The sequence below is a fragment of the Cydia fagiglandana genome, chromosome 2 (assembly GCF_963556715.1).
Source record: "Cydia fagiglandana chromosome 2, ilCydFagi1.1, whole genome shotgun sequence".
NCBI lineage: Eukaryota > Metazoa > Arthropoda > Insecta > Lepidoptera > Tortricidae > Cydia > Cydia fagiglandana.
The window spans coordinates 11,499,976-11,518,032 of NC_085933.1; the positions used below are offsets into that span (position 1 = coordinate 11,499,976).

General features: G+C 35.6%; 4 protein-coding genes across 4 annotated transcripts in view; 2 read left to right on the top strand and 2 right to left on the bottom strand.

Annotated features, from left to right (window-relative positions):
- The window catches only part of LOC134676414 (neuropeptide SIFamide receptor-like), a 114,031-nt gene that overhangs the window by 17,791 nt on the left and 78,183 nt on the right, over positions 1 to 18,057 (bottom strand). The window lies entirely within an intron of this gene.
- LOC134676708 (larval cuticle protein F1-like) lies at positions 2,751 to 3,668 on the top strand. The gene is made up of 2 exons (XM_063535108.1): positions 2,751 to 2,831; positions 3,245 to 3,668. Exons 1-2 carry the CDS (start codon positions 2,820 to 2,822, stop codon positions 3,632 to 3,634), a joined length of 402 nt encoding a protein of 133 aa, XP_063391178.1. The 5' UTR covers positions 2,751 to 2,819; the 3' UTR covers positions 3,635 to 3,668.
- Positions 7,006 to 7,989, bottom strand: LOC134676698 (A-kinase anchor protein 14-like). Its single transcript, XM_063535100.1, has 2 exons — positions 7,940 to 7,989; positions 7,006 to 7,449 (listed from the first exon to the last, which is right to left on the bottom strand). Exons 1-2 carry the CDS (start codon positions 7,949 to 7,951, stop codon positions 7,045 to 7,047), a joined length of 417 nt encoding a protein of 138 aa, XP_063391170.1. The 5' UTR covers positions 7,952 to 7,989; the 3' UTR covers positions 7,006 to 7,044.
- Positions 13,472 to 14,372, top strand: LOC134676735 (cellulose-complementing protein-like). The gene is made up of 2 exons (XM_063535123.1): positions 13,472 to 13,608; positions 14,112 to 14,372. Exons 1-2 carry the CDS (start codon positions 13,597 to 13,599, stop codon positions 14,343 to 14,345), a joined length of 246 nt encoding a protein of 81 aa, XP_063391193.1. The 5' UTR covers positions 13,472 to 13,596; the 3' UTR covers positions 14,346 to 14,372.

The window sequence follows — 18,057 nt, forward strand, 5'->3', positions numbered from 1 at the left end:
ACATGTCTCCCAGACTCCCGTTTACTTCGTTCTTTTTATTAGGGTTCCGTACCCAAAGGGTAAAACGGGACCCTATTACTAAGACTTCGCTGTCCGTCCGTCCGTCCGTCCGTCTGTCTGTCACCAGGCTGTATTTCACGAACCGTGATAGCTAGACAGTTGAAATTTTCACAGATGATGTATTTCTGTTGCCGCTATAACAACAAATACTAAAAATAGAATAAAATAAAGATTTAAGTGGGGCTCCCATACAACAAACGTGATTTTTGACCAAAGTTAAGCAACGTCGGGAGTGGTCAGTACTTGGATGGATGACCGTTTTTTTTTTTGCTTTTTTTTGTTTTTTTTTTGCATTATGGTACGGAACCCTTCGTGCGCGAGTCCGACTCGCACTTGCCCGGTTTTTTTTTATATTTCTACAACCTGTGCCGTGGTATTTTTGATAAATCTTTATTAAAATTATGAGAGATGATTTTCGAACAATTTTCTTGAACCGATCTATGAACTTTACGAGAACGTTATAAACGTTGAGCGATATTAAACGTAGAGCTAATTTATCTTTAAATTAAGTCATTAATGCTCACCGTAGCAAATATATCGGATATTAAGTTTCACGCACGTCTGCACTGTATTATTTATTACCTACTCGATATGTTACTTCACTTTAAGCTTAAAGCTGTTATAATTTACGGCTCGATTCGGGAAACTAATTAGAGATTCACTCTCGGATCTGGAGACTATTTAAAAATATTGCAGTTAATTTTTTTTATGCTTTGAAAACGAAGTTTGTCTTTGAATTAATTCAATTAATCAAACATTTTTATTTATATCCCAAATTTAAAGTATCGTTGTGGATTATGTATGTACGTCGGTATGCCAACATATATTTGACGTATTTTTTTAGCAGTTATATACCATAGATTCTAATCTAATATTTAGTTATACTCTAGGACTAGTATTTAGTTATATCACTCTTCTGGAAATATCTTTCTATTTACAGTTACTTAATAAAAACTTAACATATTATTATTTTCTGAACGCAGCCACAAAACGCAAAACCTTTGCTTACGAGTATATTAAGCATGAACTTTCTGAAGTATATTATTACTTATTTATTGCGTTACTGTCAGATACAATGGACTAATTAACAATGAACGTGATGATTTGTGAGGCTTATTATTTCTCGGATTTGATTACATCTAACAAGAATTACTCAACATTAATAAGCCAGAGTTATTTGACATTTCATTCAAGTTTCATAAATCGTGTCACCTAAATCTAGTCAATGAACATTGTTTGTTTTCTTATTTATTGGTTTATTAATTGCAACAAATTAGTATATAATACAAGTTCTTATAAAATTATATCGTAATAAAAAATTGTAAAAAGCAGCCAATAATTACGTTATAACAATTGAAAAATAGTTTTCACCGCACCAGCTCGGAAAGGCTTACTTTGCACTTCAAAAACTAATAGCAACGTTGCATTTTATTCACATGTGAGGCAAAGTAATCGAATGCAAATTTTGAGTTGTTTTCTTAGGTTTGGTGGTAGAATTGACTTTTAAATTATGATTTTGGATGACAAATATTTAATAACATTCATTTGGATTTGATTTGGTTTGATTTTGTTTGATATTTTACATTTAATATTTGCTTCGGGTTGATGTGGTGAAAAATTTAGTGTTTCACTCGGGGGAAAATTTTGTTAAACCCTCGTGCTTTGAAACCCTCGCAACGCTTAAGATTCCATTTTTCGAACCGCTCGCTACGCTCGTGGTTCAATTTTGGAATCTTTCGCTTGCCCGGGTATCAATATTGGCACGAGCGGTTAAACAACAACTTTGCCCCCTTGTAAAACAAATAACTATTAAACTATTACTCAATTGTACATGACTTAACAAAATGGAAAACAAAAGCTTTAACCTCCAATGAAATGCAATCCTTTGAGGGAATACAAACTTATATTTGCTGATGAAATCGTCGCTCTCATCTAAGAACAAACGAATAGTTAATAGGTGGGATTCAAAGTTCTGCTTTTCCCCACCCTTTTATTTAAATTTGTAATGTAGTCTATTGTAAACAAACCATAACCAAGTTACATAAGAGAAATTGTTCTGAACTTGGCATCAACCTACATGGACATGGCCGAAATGTCTGTTTGTTTATGTATTTATTCAATGTTTATATGAATAGCTTGGGGCTATTTGTACAAGACCGCGTAAATAATGATAACATATGGATGCGGCAACTTTTGAGATTGAAGGTTCCTACGTTTTAGATACTCGAACTTAATTTATTTAATTTGAAATCGTAGACTCTTTAATATTTTGGTTTATCGTGCAATAAGGGTTCGATGTTAACTAATTTCGTTAATTATTTCAGTATTTACTCATACATTTCAAAGATTCACTAAATGCAAGAAGGGCCAGATTTTAATACCTATAGGTAAGGCTTAATTATTACTTCATGGCTTCGGTTTCGAAAACCACCATTTCGTGTACCTATAAAGTTTCACAAACTTGGTCAAAACAAACTTCTCAAAAAATATTGATCGCTTCTACTTGAAATAAAATCCCTATTGGCATCAAGTAAGATCTTTTTTTCTACAGCACTGCTCGGGAATATAAGGTCTTATAAATGCTTTATCTTGACGAATGACCTCTCCAAAAGCTCGTAGCTCTTTAATTTATTCAATGCTCAAGTACGCATTGCAGTCATTGTCAGTTTCGGCCAGTATAAATACCTCGGTGCTCTACCTGATTGTTAGACAACTTCCAAAGTTCGCGTAGTAAACTACTTACGACTAAAAAAAACAATATGCAGAAACTCGTAAGTTTCCAATAAATAAAATGATTAAGAAATTCTTTTATAGTAAAAATTGTAAATATGTCGATAGTGTAGTCAGTGCTAAAATATTATTATCTATGCAGTTGTTGCTGACAAATTAAAAGTTTTTTTTTTGTAGGGGCAATTTAAATAAGAACGTAAAACACCGGCTTCTCTTAGTTTTGGGTCTCTAATCAATCAGTCAAATTAATCAAAATATATAGGGACAGCTTGTACGGGAATTTTAGTAAACTATTTTATTTTCATTTTAATGAAAATACATATAAATAAATCTTATCATAATTATGGGTACAATGTATGCCAAAGTATAAATTGTTTTTAAATCATAAACACTGCGGTCAACAAAGGTCAAGTATCTCATAATTATATTAAATATTATAATTTGTCTCTATTAGATCGCTTTCACCGCTTTCCTGGCGTGCGCCGCCGCCGCTCCCGGGCTCCTAGTCGCCCACGAGGCGCCCGTCGTCCACTCCGTGCACGCCATCCCCGTGGTGGGCTCCAAGACCACCATCACCAAGAGCAGCCAGGTCGTCAACCACGGCAGCCCCGTCGTGCACGCCGTGCACGCTGCGCCCGTTGTGTCCGTGCACTCTGCTCCCATCGTCCACGCCGCCCCCGTGGTGCACGCCGCCCCCGTCGTCCATGCCGTCCACGCCGCCCCTGTCGTGCACGCCGCTCCCTTGGTCGTGAAGACCGCTCCATCCGCCATCACTCACAGCAGCTCAGTTGTTCACCACGGACATGTCGTCAAGTCCGTCCCCCTGATCGCTGTCCATCATTAATCAGATATTTAGAATAAATTATTAAATTACTTATTTAAAATGGGATATTATTTTATTGTATCTTTGTTTATTTATTAGGTCTCTACTTTTTTCAAATTAAAACGAAATATTTTATAACAAAGTTACTCAATTTAGATTGCGCAAAGTTCGTTATTGCGAATTAGATTTTTCCATTTTATGTCTGACCGTAATCTACACAAAAACTCCATAACAAACAAATATTTAGGAACATACTACTTCAGTTATATTTATGTACATAGGTCACGCCACGATTAATTAGTTCATTAATGAAAAGAAAATCACCTACCTATCTACATTGGATGCCATTTAATAAGGTTTCGTAATCAAATATGATGTGTTATCATGTGCAGGCCGCTTATTTATTCGTAAATCTGTAGTCTGTAATAGTATTATAGTGTAACTTTGTGTATTAATTAGTTCTGGACGTTTTAGACGCGCCCATATTAGCCACCAAAATAAAAGTCAAATTAATTAAGGGGCTACCCGAGGTTTTCATCGATTTTTGACAAGTTTTGAATCGTATCTCCGTTTTTTGGACAACAGATAGAATTATAAGACAAACGGTTATCGGTTCATCAATCTTTTATCTCCGGTTTTGTCCACCGGATTATGAAAATAATGAATACTTATTTTTTTATGAATTTTTTAAACACTGTTTAAAAAAAACACTATTTTCGTATCTAGTTTGCAGTGAAGGATCTTACATGTACGAAATCTACATATTTGGGTTCATCTTTGAAGTCTCGAAAATCGTGTCCAAGGTTTTAATTTTAAACTAATTAACACAAAAGTTATGGCTAGAAAACCAGTTTTTTAACCTAAAATTGTTCAACTTTGATGCCAAATATCTCGAAGACAATGAACTTTAAAGTAAATATGGGATACTATATTGCTTAAAGCTGTTGCTGTTAATATGATAAGTTACAAAAAACATTAGAAAACTAAGCGTTTCAGATCGAAGGTCATTGGCGTGGGGGAGCCCCTTAATAAACAAATATTATACTTATATACGTAAATAAAAAAAGTACAGTGTACAGGTCGGCTATACCCTATATAGCTATCTATAGGCTATATAGCCGACCTGGTTAGAGTGGAGTCCATTTATTAAATCGTCACTTAAGTATAGACAATTTTAACTTCGACGATATAAGCAACCCCCTAATAAGCAAGTACCTACTACGTTTTCATCCGCTAGAGCAGCAGCGGTCGGCAACCAGCGGCGCTCCCTGGCTATTTTGTATGTAATATTGACAAATGACAATCTCTGATAAAGTCATAAATGTTAACAAAGTGCGGCCCGCGTCCACTTCTTTAACTGCTATGTGGCCCTTGGCTGCTAAAAGGTTGCCGACCGCTGCGCTAGAGTATTCTTCCGGCAAGCATCATCAATATGACCTCATCAACACTTCCTCTTTTGAAATTGAACCATGTACGTTTTTTGTTATAAAAATAAACTTTTTATTTCAGCCTTGAATAATTGGTTAAAAGGTATTTCCTACTTCTATATTTTTGGTACTATTGAGGTATCAAGCGAGCATACAGCCCGCCCAATGGTAAGTAGTTTCTATGGCCTTTGAACGCTTACAAATCTCGGGGTGTCACATGTTTGATAACGATAAAACTCACTCTTTAAAACCGTAACTAAACCCTTTAAATCTTAAATTAAGCAAATCTAACGTAATTAGAATAAAGTCAACTGATATTATTAGGGAGATACATAATAATAATGCGTTACCCGTTTTCGTTTTTTAGGGTTCCGTACCTCAAAAGGAAAAAACGGAACACTTATCTGTCTGTCCGTCTGTCACAGCTAATTTTCTCCAAAACTACTGGACCAATTAAGTTGAAATTTGGTACACATGTGTAAATTCGTGACCCAAAGACGGACATCTTACGTAAACAAATGAATTTTAAACATGGAGGAGTTTTGGGGGTAAATGAGAATATTAAAAAATAATGTTTTTTAAACTACATCGTGCTACATATTAAATTAAAGAGCTCATTTTGAGAATTACAAAAATGTTTTTCTTGTAATTTTAAAATAAATAGTTTAGAAGTTATTTGAGAAAATAGACAAAAAATGACCATTCCCCCCCCCCCTTTATCTCCGAAACCGGTCTAAAATTTTGAAAAAATACAGTTCTACAAATACAAACTATAGTAGTACAAATATAGTTCTTTATAATCTTTATCTATAGATGACAAGAAAACCTATTAAAAATATGCAGTCAAGCGTGAGTCGGACTAATTACTTAGTTTTTGATCCGAGCTCTACTACGGGTTGCTTAAAGACAATTCACTAGCGTTACACGTATAAAAAATACATTGTTAAAAATTGGGTAATGTACGGGAACCTTGTAACGCGAGTCCGACTCGCACTTGGCCGGTTAAAATTTTGTCTAATTAGTATAAATAACGAATTCAGCTCTTGATACGACAAGTTGTGGCAAGGAACATGTTTCATAAGAGTTAAGGATAAAATTCCTACTAGGAAGTCAAGAAACTGGCAGAGAATAAAGAAGAGTGGTAATTACTGCACTGACGAGAGCATAGCTCAGTGTTGTTGATGACTACGAACCTACCATACCGAATAGAAAATTAATAAAGTCTTCTATGTATGTGTCATGTGTGTTGTCTCGAGCAAACAAATAAAGTCCTACTTTAATGAAAAATACTGACATAACAAATGATATAATAACTATAGCATTTCACCATACTCCATAATTCTGAGTATAATTATCGATTTGCCGATTTTAATAGGTTTGATACAATTTTAATCCATCAAATATAAATACCAAAACTATACCTGTGTTTATATTTTTTTGGTTTCAACTTGGGCGTCGGACTCACGACAAACAATCACACAGTCTTTGAAGTTAAAATTTAATACCGACTCTCACTTAGGCGGTTTTTAGGGTTCCGTACCCAAAGGGTAAAACGGGACCCTAAATATTACTAACAGTCCTCTGTCTGTCTGTCACCTGGCTGTATCTCATGAACTGTGATAACTAGACAGTTGAAACTTTTCATAGATGACGTATTTCTGTTGCCGCTATAACAACAAATACTAAAACAGAATAAAATAAATATTTAAGTGGAGCTTCCATACAACCAAAGTGATTTTTAGCCGTTTTTTGCGTAATGGAGCCCTTCGTGTGCGAGTTTGACTCGCACTTGCCCGGTTTTTTAATATTTTTTGTTGTGCAGTATATTTATGAATATGTACCCTTATATATATATATGTACCTTATATATATGTACCCTTATTCAACAAAAACCTAAAATAATACGTTTCTTATGAAAGTTTGTGAAAATTACAACGTTGTAGGTAATAAAATAAAAGAAAAAAGTTTTAAAAGGTACTAAATTATTCTATTCTAAATATCCGATTAATGATGGACAGCGATCAGGGGGACGGACTTGACGACATGTCCGTGGTGAACAACTGAGCTGCTGTGAGTGATGGCGGATGGAGCGGTCTTCACGACCAAGGGAGCGGCGTGCACGACAGGGGCGGCGTGGACGGCATGGACGACGGGGGCGGCGTGCACCACGGGGGCGGCGTGGACGATGGGAGCGGAGTGCACGGACACAACCGGCGCAGCGTGCACGACCGGGGTGTGCACGGCGTGCACGACGGGGCTGCCGTGGTTGACGACCTGGCTGCTCTTGGTGATGGTGGTCTTGGAGCCCACCACGGGGATGGCGTGCACGGAGTGGACGACGGGAGCCTCGTGGGCGACTAGGAGCCCGGGAGCGGCGGCGGCGCACGCCAGGAAAGCGGTCAAAGCGATCTAAAATGGTCATATCATATAAATGAATTATGTGAATAAAACATTTTTTTTATAATAACCTAATTAATAAGACTTCATTTCTTTTCATAGTTCTTTCACATTTGATTTTCTTCAATCAATGAAAATGAATGAATCCCATGGTACGACATAAAAAAACTATAGCTAGTAAACTATATTTTGTTTTCGCTTTATCTATAAGTGATTCGATAATCAGAACAATATAGCTTTGCCTAGTAGTAACGTTAGCTACACTTAGGATTGTGATGCAGTGGTTACATTAGCCTAGAAGCTCGAATAGCGAAAAAAGTACTACAATTTGTGTCATCAGATCACACGCGAGTATAACTTTAGATACATTTCACATTTAATTTTGTCGTGTGTAACAACAAGTAACACTAATACGAGTATTAACTAATTTTATGGTAAACCATTCACTTATATTTATTCAGCGTGTAAAGTAATTTTTAATTTTAGACATAAGTATACTTACAAGTTTCTGCATATTGTTTTTTTTAGTTGTAAGTAGTTAACTACTCGAACTTAAAAAGATGTCTGACAAACAGGCAGAGTGCCAGAGTATTTATACTGGCCGAAACTGACAATGACTTTGCAATGCGTACTTGAGATTTGAATAAATTAAATTATTGAACTTGAGGAGAGGTCAATCAGAACCGTAAGATATTGATATTAGTAAGCCGCTTAATAGATGCATAATTTCGTTAAACTAGGCTAAAGTAAACACTCAAAACAATTAAAATAAGTTACATAGGTAAGTTAGGTATTCTAGTAAATTCTTGTTTATCTCTATTTCGGAAAAGAGTCTCAGACGTGAAACTTAACTATCGATCTTCTGTAAAAAAAAAATATCGCTACGGAATATGTTAATAGTAATATTTAGCCATTTTCGCAATTAGTCTATTACGTCCAATATATTTATTATGTGTTTACAAACACTAATGCATTGACATTCCATAAATGATCAATTTCGTTCAACCTATTCTTTTATTTTTTTCTAGATGCGACTCCGTGGGTAGGCTACAAAAATCTCTAAAATATTATACGTACCGAAATATCCGCACCTGAACCTAATTACATATGCCCTGGCTTATTTTCCCTCTTCAGTGAACTTCCAATACTTATCAAACTGAGGCAAAAGCCAGTCAACTAATATGTGGTAAATAAATTTCCCACGTTAAAACGTTTCCTCTTATAAGGTTTCTTGCAATGGAATGAAACATCGCCGTATTTAAAACGTATTAATTTTACTAAGCACATTCTAAACTAGCTTCACCTAATCAGGCATAGATAAATTATATAAATCTGGAGCAACTAGTAAACAGAAAAATTTAGTGAAACGATAAAATGACATTTCTGTTAATTGACGTAACAGAAGTCAATATCATTTAGTTCAGAGAATCGTTCTAGATTACTGTTACCTGCCAGAGACTTCAAATACTTGTATCATGAAAATATAATTAGCTAATTGGTGATTAAAATATGTTGCCTTCTGTCCCAAATCCAATAGTTAGTTGTGTTTTATTAGATAAGAAACGTCGGTAAATTGTGTAGATTATTAATTTTGGTTTTATGTTTAAAGAACAACACGTAACATTATAAAAATAACTCTACTGTACTGCCCCACCAAGCATCACATCTGTATTTGACTTTTGAAAAATCATTACGCATAAAATATAAATTCAGACTGGTATAGCAAATTTCCAATGTCAACTACGGTTTTTAAGGGACAGAATACCCCCATAAAAAAACAGTTTACACAGTATAATGTTTCATTTCTTTTGTATACACCCTTACCAATGCCAATATTGATGAAATAACTTATAGAAAACAATAGGTTTTTTTATTATAATATCTCGATTTTTTTTGTTTTAGTTTATACTAACACACAAGTACAATAATGAGTAAAGGTTAGTCAAGCGCGTTTGAGTATTTAATGTATAAAGATTACCCGGCTACATCACTTTTTATTGCTCAAAATTTGTGAGAAATATAAGATAGTTCTTTAAAATATGTTACTTACCGTTATCCTTGGCGATTTCTCTTGGGAAATTATTGAAGATACCTTTTACTGAAACCTTCAAATTTTTTATACTTACCTAGATTGAAAAACGCAAAGCAGGTAGGTACACTGGAGTTCAGAACCATCTTAAAAGCAAGCGTTCCAAAAAATATATTCACAGGCCTCTAGCGGCTCGATTCGGGAAATGAATTATTCCACTGCAAAAGGTACTTTATGGTGACTGGCGCCGCGATTCAAGAATTTAATTAGAGATTCACTAGATATAAAATAGTGAAGATATGTGATGTTCCAAGAAAAGAGGTACCGAATAGCGGCTGGCGCTTACGTCGCATAGCGCCGCAATAATATTGAAGCAGCGTTAATAATAGCGTAAGCGCCATCCGCCATAAGGTACCTTTACTCGTGGGACGTCATATATCTTTACTATATCGTATCTAGTTAATCTCTAATTCATTTCCCGAATAGCGCCGTAAGAGACTAAAAACAAGGTCGTATAAGGGGGTTTTCAGAAAAAGTGTTCCATTTACTTTTTTTTAGAAAAAACTAACAACTCCCAACGGATATTCGGTTGGGTAGATACCCCCTTCGTTATCAGAAAAAAAATGTAAGTACTCTTTACTTTTTTTTTTAGAAAAAGTAAAAACTGTTGGGTTAGATTAGGGTAGAGGACTATTGATTGCAGCAAAGAAAAAAAGTGTCCACAATTTTTCATACATATTCTTAGTGTCAGTTTTGTGACAGGATATAGGTATAAATTGTATGTGAAAATGCGTCATAAAACTGACTTTTTGGGGCACTTTTTTCTTATTAAAATCGACAAACCTCGTGATTCTGAGTAGAAATAACCCAAAAGCTGATGGTTTTTCAAAAAAAGTAAATGGGACATTTTATTAACTGAAGAAGTACATAAATAATATTTTTATAACGCTGTCTGGTAAAGACGTTTATGAACTCCACCGTAAGTATAAAAGTTCAAAATAAAATTGCTTAAATAAATAATCCAATTCGGGGAAAAATATGTTGCGATAGCCTGTCAGTAACCTTTTTTAAGAGCAATTTTAGCAAACTGTTGTTAAAAAAGAAACACATTCGTAATATCATGAAACAGTAGTCACATTTGAGGGCAATTTGTACAAATAACGGCCACATAAAGCTCCGTGAATTATCTCGGTGACCTGCCTTTTCATAAAATAAAATGTAGGCTATTTTATGCGTAAACTTAATGTAGGTAAGTAAATGAAATATGTTGTATCGAGTGTTGAACGTACAGCATTTCGTTGTTTAATGTGGAAGTTATCTTAATATGTATAGATTAAGTGATAAAATGCTATGTGGTTGCAATAAAACTGGTTGCATCAGTTGAGTAATTGCATGACGATGACGACCCGAGTGCAGTTGCATTTACCGACAGCAATGTGACAAATTTATTGCTTTTAGACCTTAAACGCTGGGGCAGTTAGCGTTTAAACGAGCTATTAGGTAGTACATTATTCTGACAAAATTTTCAAAAAATCAATGTCATATTTTTTGCTTTCATTGGATTGGATGTTACAACCTTAGCGCTATAATCAAATTTAGCAGATTTTTTTCATATAAGTATACTTAACTTATATTACTTATAATCTGAATTAGGATACGATATAGGTATATTTATCCCGAGAATCATCCTTTAGTGGGTTAAATACATAATTAAGATAAACAAGTAGTGGAGCAAAATTCGTATAATAATGCAAATTACTGTTTGCAGGGCCGGTAGTAACAAACATATTTCTCTCTCGTGTATCATAGGTATATACACAATAGACGTCCATAGTAATTAAATTACAAATGTTACGAAGAAAAAAATAAAAAAGACACTAGTAACTAAGTCATGCTGATAAATGTTGTGACAAATAGCATGTCTTTTAAGGAGTCGGGTCATGGCGCGAGCGCATCTTGAGCGTGCCAGTTTCTGCGAGTAATCTGTTATGTTTAATGTCAACCTCACCTCACACACTGCAGTTAACTTGCGCACAGAGGGTACATTTGTGACTATACTATGTAAACAGTTCTCTTAATAAAACAAAGGTAAATTATTATTTGTATTTCATAGGCACGTTTTCAGTAAAAAATTCCAATAACATTTATCCCGCCCGCCCGTTACGTAAGTAATTCCGAGTTCATTGCACTTTTCCGGAATAGGTATGTAACTAAAAATCCAATTAGTTGGCGGCAGTAAGGTCGAAATAGGTCGCACATTAGGACCTGTTAACCCGTATAAGCTGATATAGGAGAGACATAAATTAACAGATTTCAGGTTTAATAGCTTTGGTAAAGGAAAAATACACTGCAAATGTTCTAAAGAGCATTAAAAGGATTTATTACGCTTGTAATGGCGTTCATTATTAGGGTGAACATCTTAACGTTTGACGTTATCTGACTTTAGCGTTATTAAATGCCCTGTCTCAAGTTTAAATTTATGAGAAAGTATCTTAGTTCGTAGGTGTATATTTTATTTATTATATATGAGGTAAGTACGTGAATAGCGTAAATAAATGAATAGTTGAATACCTCTGATTTTTCGAAAAGAATAAGAAAATGTATAATTCATTGTGTAAAATATCATAGGATTGGTAATTTGTCATCGGCATTAATCTCTGTCTTCGGCGCATACTCTGTGCCGCGGCATGCGAATCATGTCGAGAGTGAGCTGCTGACGGGAAACTGACTCCGACTTACCACGGGCGAGTAGGGTGACCACTTGGTAGATTAGAAAACATTGAACAAGGAAAATATTTAACAAAAATACTACTATCAATAATTATCACATTAATAATGGAAGAAATAGCTCTTAAGCGATAAGACTGCCTGTTGTTACGTCTATCGGCTCTATATACTCGTAATTGTCATTATTTTTCTGTACTTACATGTGTTGTAAGTTTACAATAACAACACACAGTTGTGTCAGGTGTGCATAAAGAGTGTTGTAGTTATTGTATTGTACTATTTATTATTGTATAATTATTACATTTTATTCAATCATACAGATTTTGTAAGTATCCATCAATATTAAATTACACCTCTCTCGGAATAATTTAGTTTATACACAACGACTCAGGCACAAGGCTTTAAAAATTTGTGATAGCGTTCTAGCGTAGTAGTCTTTAGCAAACACATTCATTTCACCATTTAGTACTTATATAAGTATATTTAAATACTAAATACGAGTACACTTTAGTATTTTTATACAGCTTCAGTACGGTGACAGCTGTCATCTCCATATGATTTTACTGTACCCAAGCTATGTGAAAACTATTATAATACCTCTAAATAGTAAGGGTGAAAATTCACTGATTGTGTAAAAATGTTCAGTATTTCTGCAAAAAAATTAATGTTCTAAACACAAAGCCTCAACATAGACATTGTGTATTTTATGAGTGATTTGATGCTATTACTTTTGTGTAGGCGTCTAGTCGTGTCGTTTAATTATGACAAGAGCTTCTAATACCTACAGAAGAACGGCTTGTAACATAAATCAAAGTCTTGATAAGTAGTGGGAGTTCTGACGTAGCGTGGGCGTTTTGAGACCCTTAGGTAATAATGCGTTAAAAGGGAGCTTATAATATGTTTATAGGTACCTGAATAATATTAGGTATCAATCTTACGCAAATTCACCTGTTCTCACAAGCTCAATAAGGCTTATGTTGTGGGAACTAGACGACGATATGTATAATAAATATATAGAGATAAATAAATATATAGAAAACTTCCATTTCTCAAGAACAATTATCTGTGATAAACTCACAAACAAATGCCTTTACCAGGATTCGAACTCGGGACCTCCTGTTTCGGAGGCAGGGTCACTAACAACTAGGCTAGGAGGCCGTTATAATATATTTTAAATAAAATAAGCACCGATTAAATTTAACTTAAGCATAGTCTCTTTAAATTGATTAAGCATGTTCACTGGCCCTCACATAATATGAGAAGTATTAGGAAAATTCTTTGCCATAAGTCGTTTGGCAACTCGAATACTTAGAACACTATAAATTGAAGACATGGCGCCAAGTCAGTTAGTTGGCCACTAACGCGATAGCCCTTTGGTTTTGAAGAAAAAAGAATTAGTAAAAATGTATCGTCTGGTGAGTAATTTAGGCTGTTCTAAGTTTTGCTAATTTCGCGTTGAGAAGTGTTGACGTTTCTAGCTACAAAAGAAAGCACTGAGAGAGTTAGTTTATTACGTTTCGGTCATATTCTTAGCATTGTCACCTACAGTAAATACGTGCGCCGTGCGTATAATTATGCACTGATGAAAACTTAACTAACATTTTCTAGCAGTCAAACCCAGTAAAGCAGATCGGTAAAATGTTGACAGTGCAAATTCATATTGAATTCATAATGCGAAAGTTAAGTTAAATATATACATAGGTGTGCACAACAGTCCCCGTAATATGTATATATTACGAGGACTATTGTATAATATAATAACCCTCCTTATCGTCATCGAATGACGTCCACTGCTGGACGAATGAGTTCCTAAAGGATCCCCACAATGGTAGTTCACGCGATACCCTCCACTAATGGTCTACCTTTATCTTGGCCTTATTAATATTTACAATTTAATAGCCAATTGTTTCTTTTCCAGTTTACAATTCTCACCGTCCTTGCGGCAGTGTCGGCCGCCCCCGCCCCCAAGCCGGTGGTGGTGTACCCGCCAGCCGTGTACCATCCTCCCGTGTACCCGGCGCCGCTACACTACCCCGCCCCCGTGGCGGTGTCCCATGTCAGTACTTTACTGAACCACCACCCGGTGCTACCTTACTCGCCGTACCGCGTCCTACCTGTACCGGCCGCTCCAATTGTACCGCCTTACTTCTAAGTTTTAATTCTTGCGCCGATTGTCATTTATTTCAGTATGGTTCTTGAAATGCCCTCGTTACGGTCAAGCAATATGTAATGTGTATATGTATACAAAATTGTAAAGAATTATTTTTTAACTGTGACACTGCTCGCTCCTTTTTGACACTAAAACAATTTGGTGTGGTAGGTATACTTGTGGATTTAATTTTGTATAACGAATTAACTTAGTTTAACTACAGTTAGTGTCAAAATGTGCTGTCAGTTAAGCAATAATTCCACTGTCCTAAAATAGTTTGACTTTTTTATAACAAGTACTTTCTAAAACAGTAACAGTTATAAATCGTTTAGATGTCAAACTAATACCAATTTATTTGATACAAAAGGTGCAAGTTAAAAGCAGGTTTTTTCAAAATTGTGTTGAGTTCCTTTTGGTTTGTACTTACAGCATTTTACGTTATTTATTTAGGAGTTGATGAAATCTTGAAACGGCTACGCAAAATGGATGTTGTGATGTAAAAATAAAGCAATTTACAATATTAACATTTATTTCATTTTGTATGCAATCAAAAAACAAGATTTTAACATATAGGTAAGTAATTAGATGAGAAAGTCATTTGAAATGCTCAACGAATTAGAAAACATTAAGAACGAAGATCCGAAAATTTCATGGTTTTCCAAATATATGACTATGACCCGGTAAGATTCCTAGGTCACAAACATGAATTTACCATGAGCATTTTGGCATTATTAAGGTATAAAAATCCAACCGACCCTTATTTACTTAATGCAAGGAGGAATGTACCATTAGTATAGGCTTTAAGTATCGTAAGTATGTAATGAGTAGCTGTTCACAAGTCAAGTACCTAAGTACAATACTGTCGTTTTCTCTAACGGCTGCCAAGGTAGCGACATTTATCTTTTAGGCACTTGTCCCACCGCCGACGATGAGCGATAAGCGAGTAGAACGATAAACTAGAAACGAGTGGGCGAGCGGCGAGAAGCGAGTGTTAGCTCCAATAGTTTTGTCGCTCGGCTATAGGCGAGTGTTCGAGTGCGACGGGCTATTACTCGCGTCACTCGCTCGGGCAGTTCAGCGTAATAGCCGAACACGCAGACTGATTGGTCTCGCAGCTTGAGTTCTAACTACGAAGTGAGCATCGCTGAGCGAGTACCACTGAGCTAGTTTTATCTTATCGCGGCGACAAACTAGTAGAGCGAGTGTTCTCGCCGGCAGTGTGAACAGCCAGCGATGAACTATTAATATATGTGTCTCTTTTACTAACACAGGATCCTAATCTTTTGTTCGTTTCTTGGGCGAGAAAATCGCCGATAGTTAATCGCTTACTCGCTCTTGGTGGGACAAGTGCCTTTATCGCACACCATTCAATTTTATTGCACCATTTTATAGATATCCAACATAAAGGATGACTCACGCTTGAGCGGTCCGGGCCCGGTGATCGGTGATCACCTAATGTTTTCTATAGAAAAGTGAAGTGTCGGGCGCCCCGGCCCGGGCCCGGAGAGTTGTAGCTTGAGTCATCCTTTAAGCATACATTATGCGTTTAAGAATTATCTTACTAAGTCAGGTAAGTTTCGAATTATTCTGAATATTTTGCTTGAATGTAAATAATATTATTTTCGCGAGATTATACCTAAATTACATTAATTCTAAGCACATTTTTTTATTATATTTTCTAGACACATAATACTTTCACATAAAAATGCGCGAGCGGCTTTCTTCTTCAGGCCCGTGTAAACGACGTCGTTTCTCATATGAAATATAGGTACTACACATATTTCACGTTAAGTTATCTAGAAAACTAGTTCATAGAACGTACAAGTATGGAAAAATCGGTCAAGTGCGATTCAGATACGCGTTCCAAGAAGTTTGAACATTTAATTTCATTTGATATTGTATTTACATACATAAAAACTTTATCATTCTCATTTAAACCCCAAAAGTGGTGCCTATGTTTAAAATTCATATATATTATTTATGTTACATATATGAATTTTGAGAGCGCTGGTGGCCCAGCGGTAAGAGCGTGTGATTTTCAAGCCGGAGGTCGCAGGTTCAAACCCCGGCTCGTACCAAGCGGACCCCAGGCTCGCGTGTCGGGACAACGCGAGGAAGGTGATGATATTTATCTTAGGTAGGTACATGTAAATGTCCGTCTTTGAGGCTCAGACTTTCATATATGTACCAAATTTCAACTTAGTTGGTGCCTAAATATAGTAGTTTCGAAAATAATAGGCCGTGTCAGACGAACAGACAGACAGACAGACGCACGAGAAATCCTGTAAGAGTTCGTTTTTTTTCCTTTTGAGATACGGGACCCTAAACCATAGGCACTGTAACTAGTACATACAAATACAAACATGTTAAAATAGGTATTTATTAACTTAATCTGCAAATTGAGTACTGATTACTTAACGATGTTTTTATGATAGTTTCTAATTTTCTCTTATTTAAACAAAATTGTTAAACTGAAATAAAGTTGTATGTTTATTTGTGCAATATATAAAAAATGAATATGATTTTTTTATCTTTACATATTAAATACGTATAATACATTGATTATGTACTTATCTGTGCTTATTTACAAATAATCAATACATGTAAGCATAATTTTTTCCCCTCAGAATAAGATTAACATTTGTGTTGTTGCCAGTACGTGAATAAGCGAGTACCTGAATTGAATTCGCTCGTGACCGCGTTACTCGCACCGGGCGACATTGAGGCCTCGTCCGCGCACACCCGGCTTTACATAAAACTGCACTTTACCCACATTACTGCACTTTTGGACTCGATCACGCAAAAAACATGTAGGCTAAAAAAACGTAAACACATTCAAATAGTCACGCTAACATTAATCGGTACAGATTCAGGGTAAGTGCTATTTTTATAGGTCCCTCTGGTCTCCATTTCAGATAAAAAATTCATTTACTTACAGTATTTTCTACATTTAATACACTTTTATAGCTCTATCTTTTTTAATAGTGCGCTAGGATAGGTGATAGTTACGTGAATGTTCAAATTAAATAGTATAAGTGTATTGCTAAGGTAAGTGCGTGTTTAGGGCTACTAAGCCCCCATTCGCACGGCAGCTTTTTCAACGCGCGTTAAAAAAGCGTTTGAATGACCCAAATGGATAGCCATCTATGTATTCACACGACAGCGGTGGCGCTTTTTATCAAGCGTTGTTGGATTTTCGGCTTTAAGCCTTGGTCGTTAAAATCGAATTTAGAGTGCGGACAGAGCGCTTCAAGTGCTTCAAGCGCTTTTTTAACGCGCGTTGAAAAAACTGTCGTGCGAATGGGGGCTAAGAGAGATAAAGAAAAGCGAACCATAGAGATTGATCTATAATTGGAAATAAATTCCAGGAAACTCCAGGAACATTGGAGTAGGAGTACCTCTATAAATGTCAAACTATCACGTTTCCAATCAAAAGGGTATCTATACAATACCGCTGGTGAATCTTATCAGGCTCGTTACGTAATTCCAAGTAACAAGACATCTTAGAAGATATACTAGGAAGCGTATTCAGATAGTAATTTCATATTATCAAAGGGAAAGGGTAACTGAATTTTCTGGTTGAAGAAGTGACATTCATGTCGGAGATGAATAACCTAGAACTCAATGTAGCATTTGCAAGGACAAAGTGTGGCAATGTCATTGTTAATATCAAATTTATATGAAAATATGACGTTTATACCTAATGACAGTAATG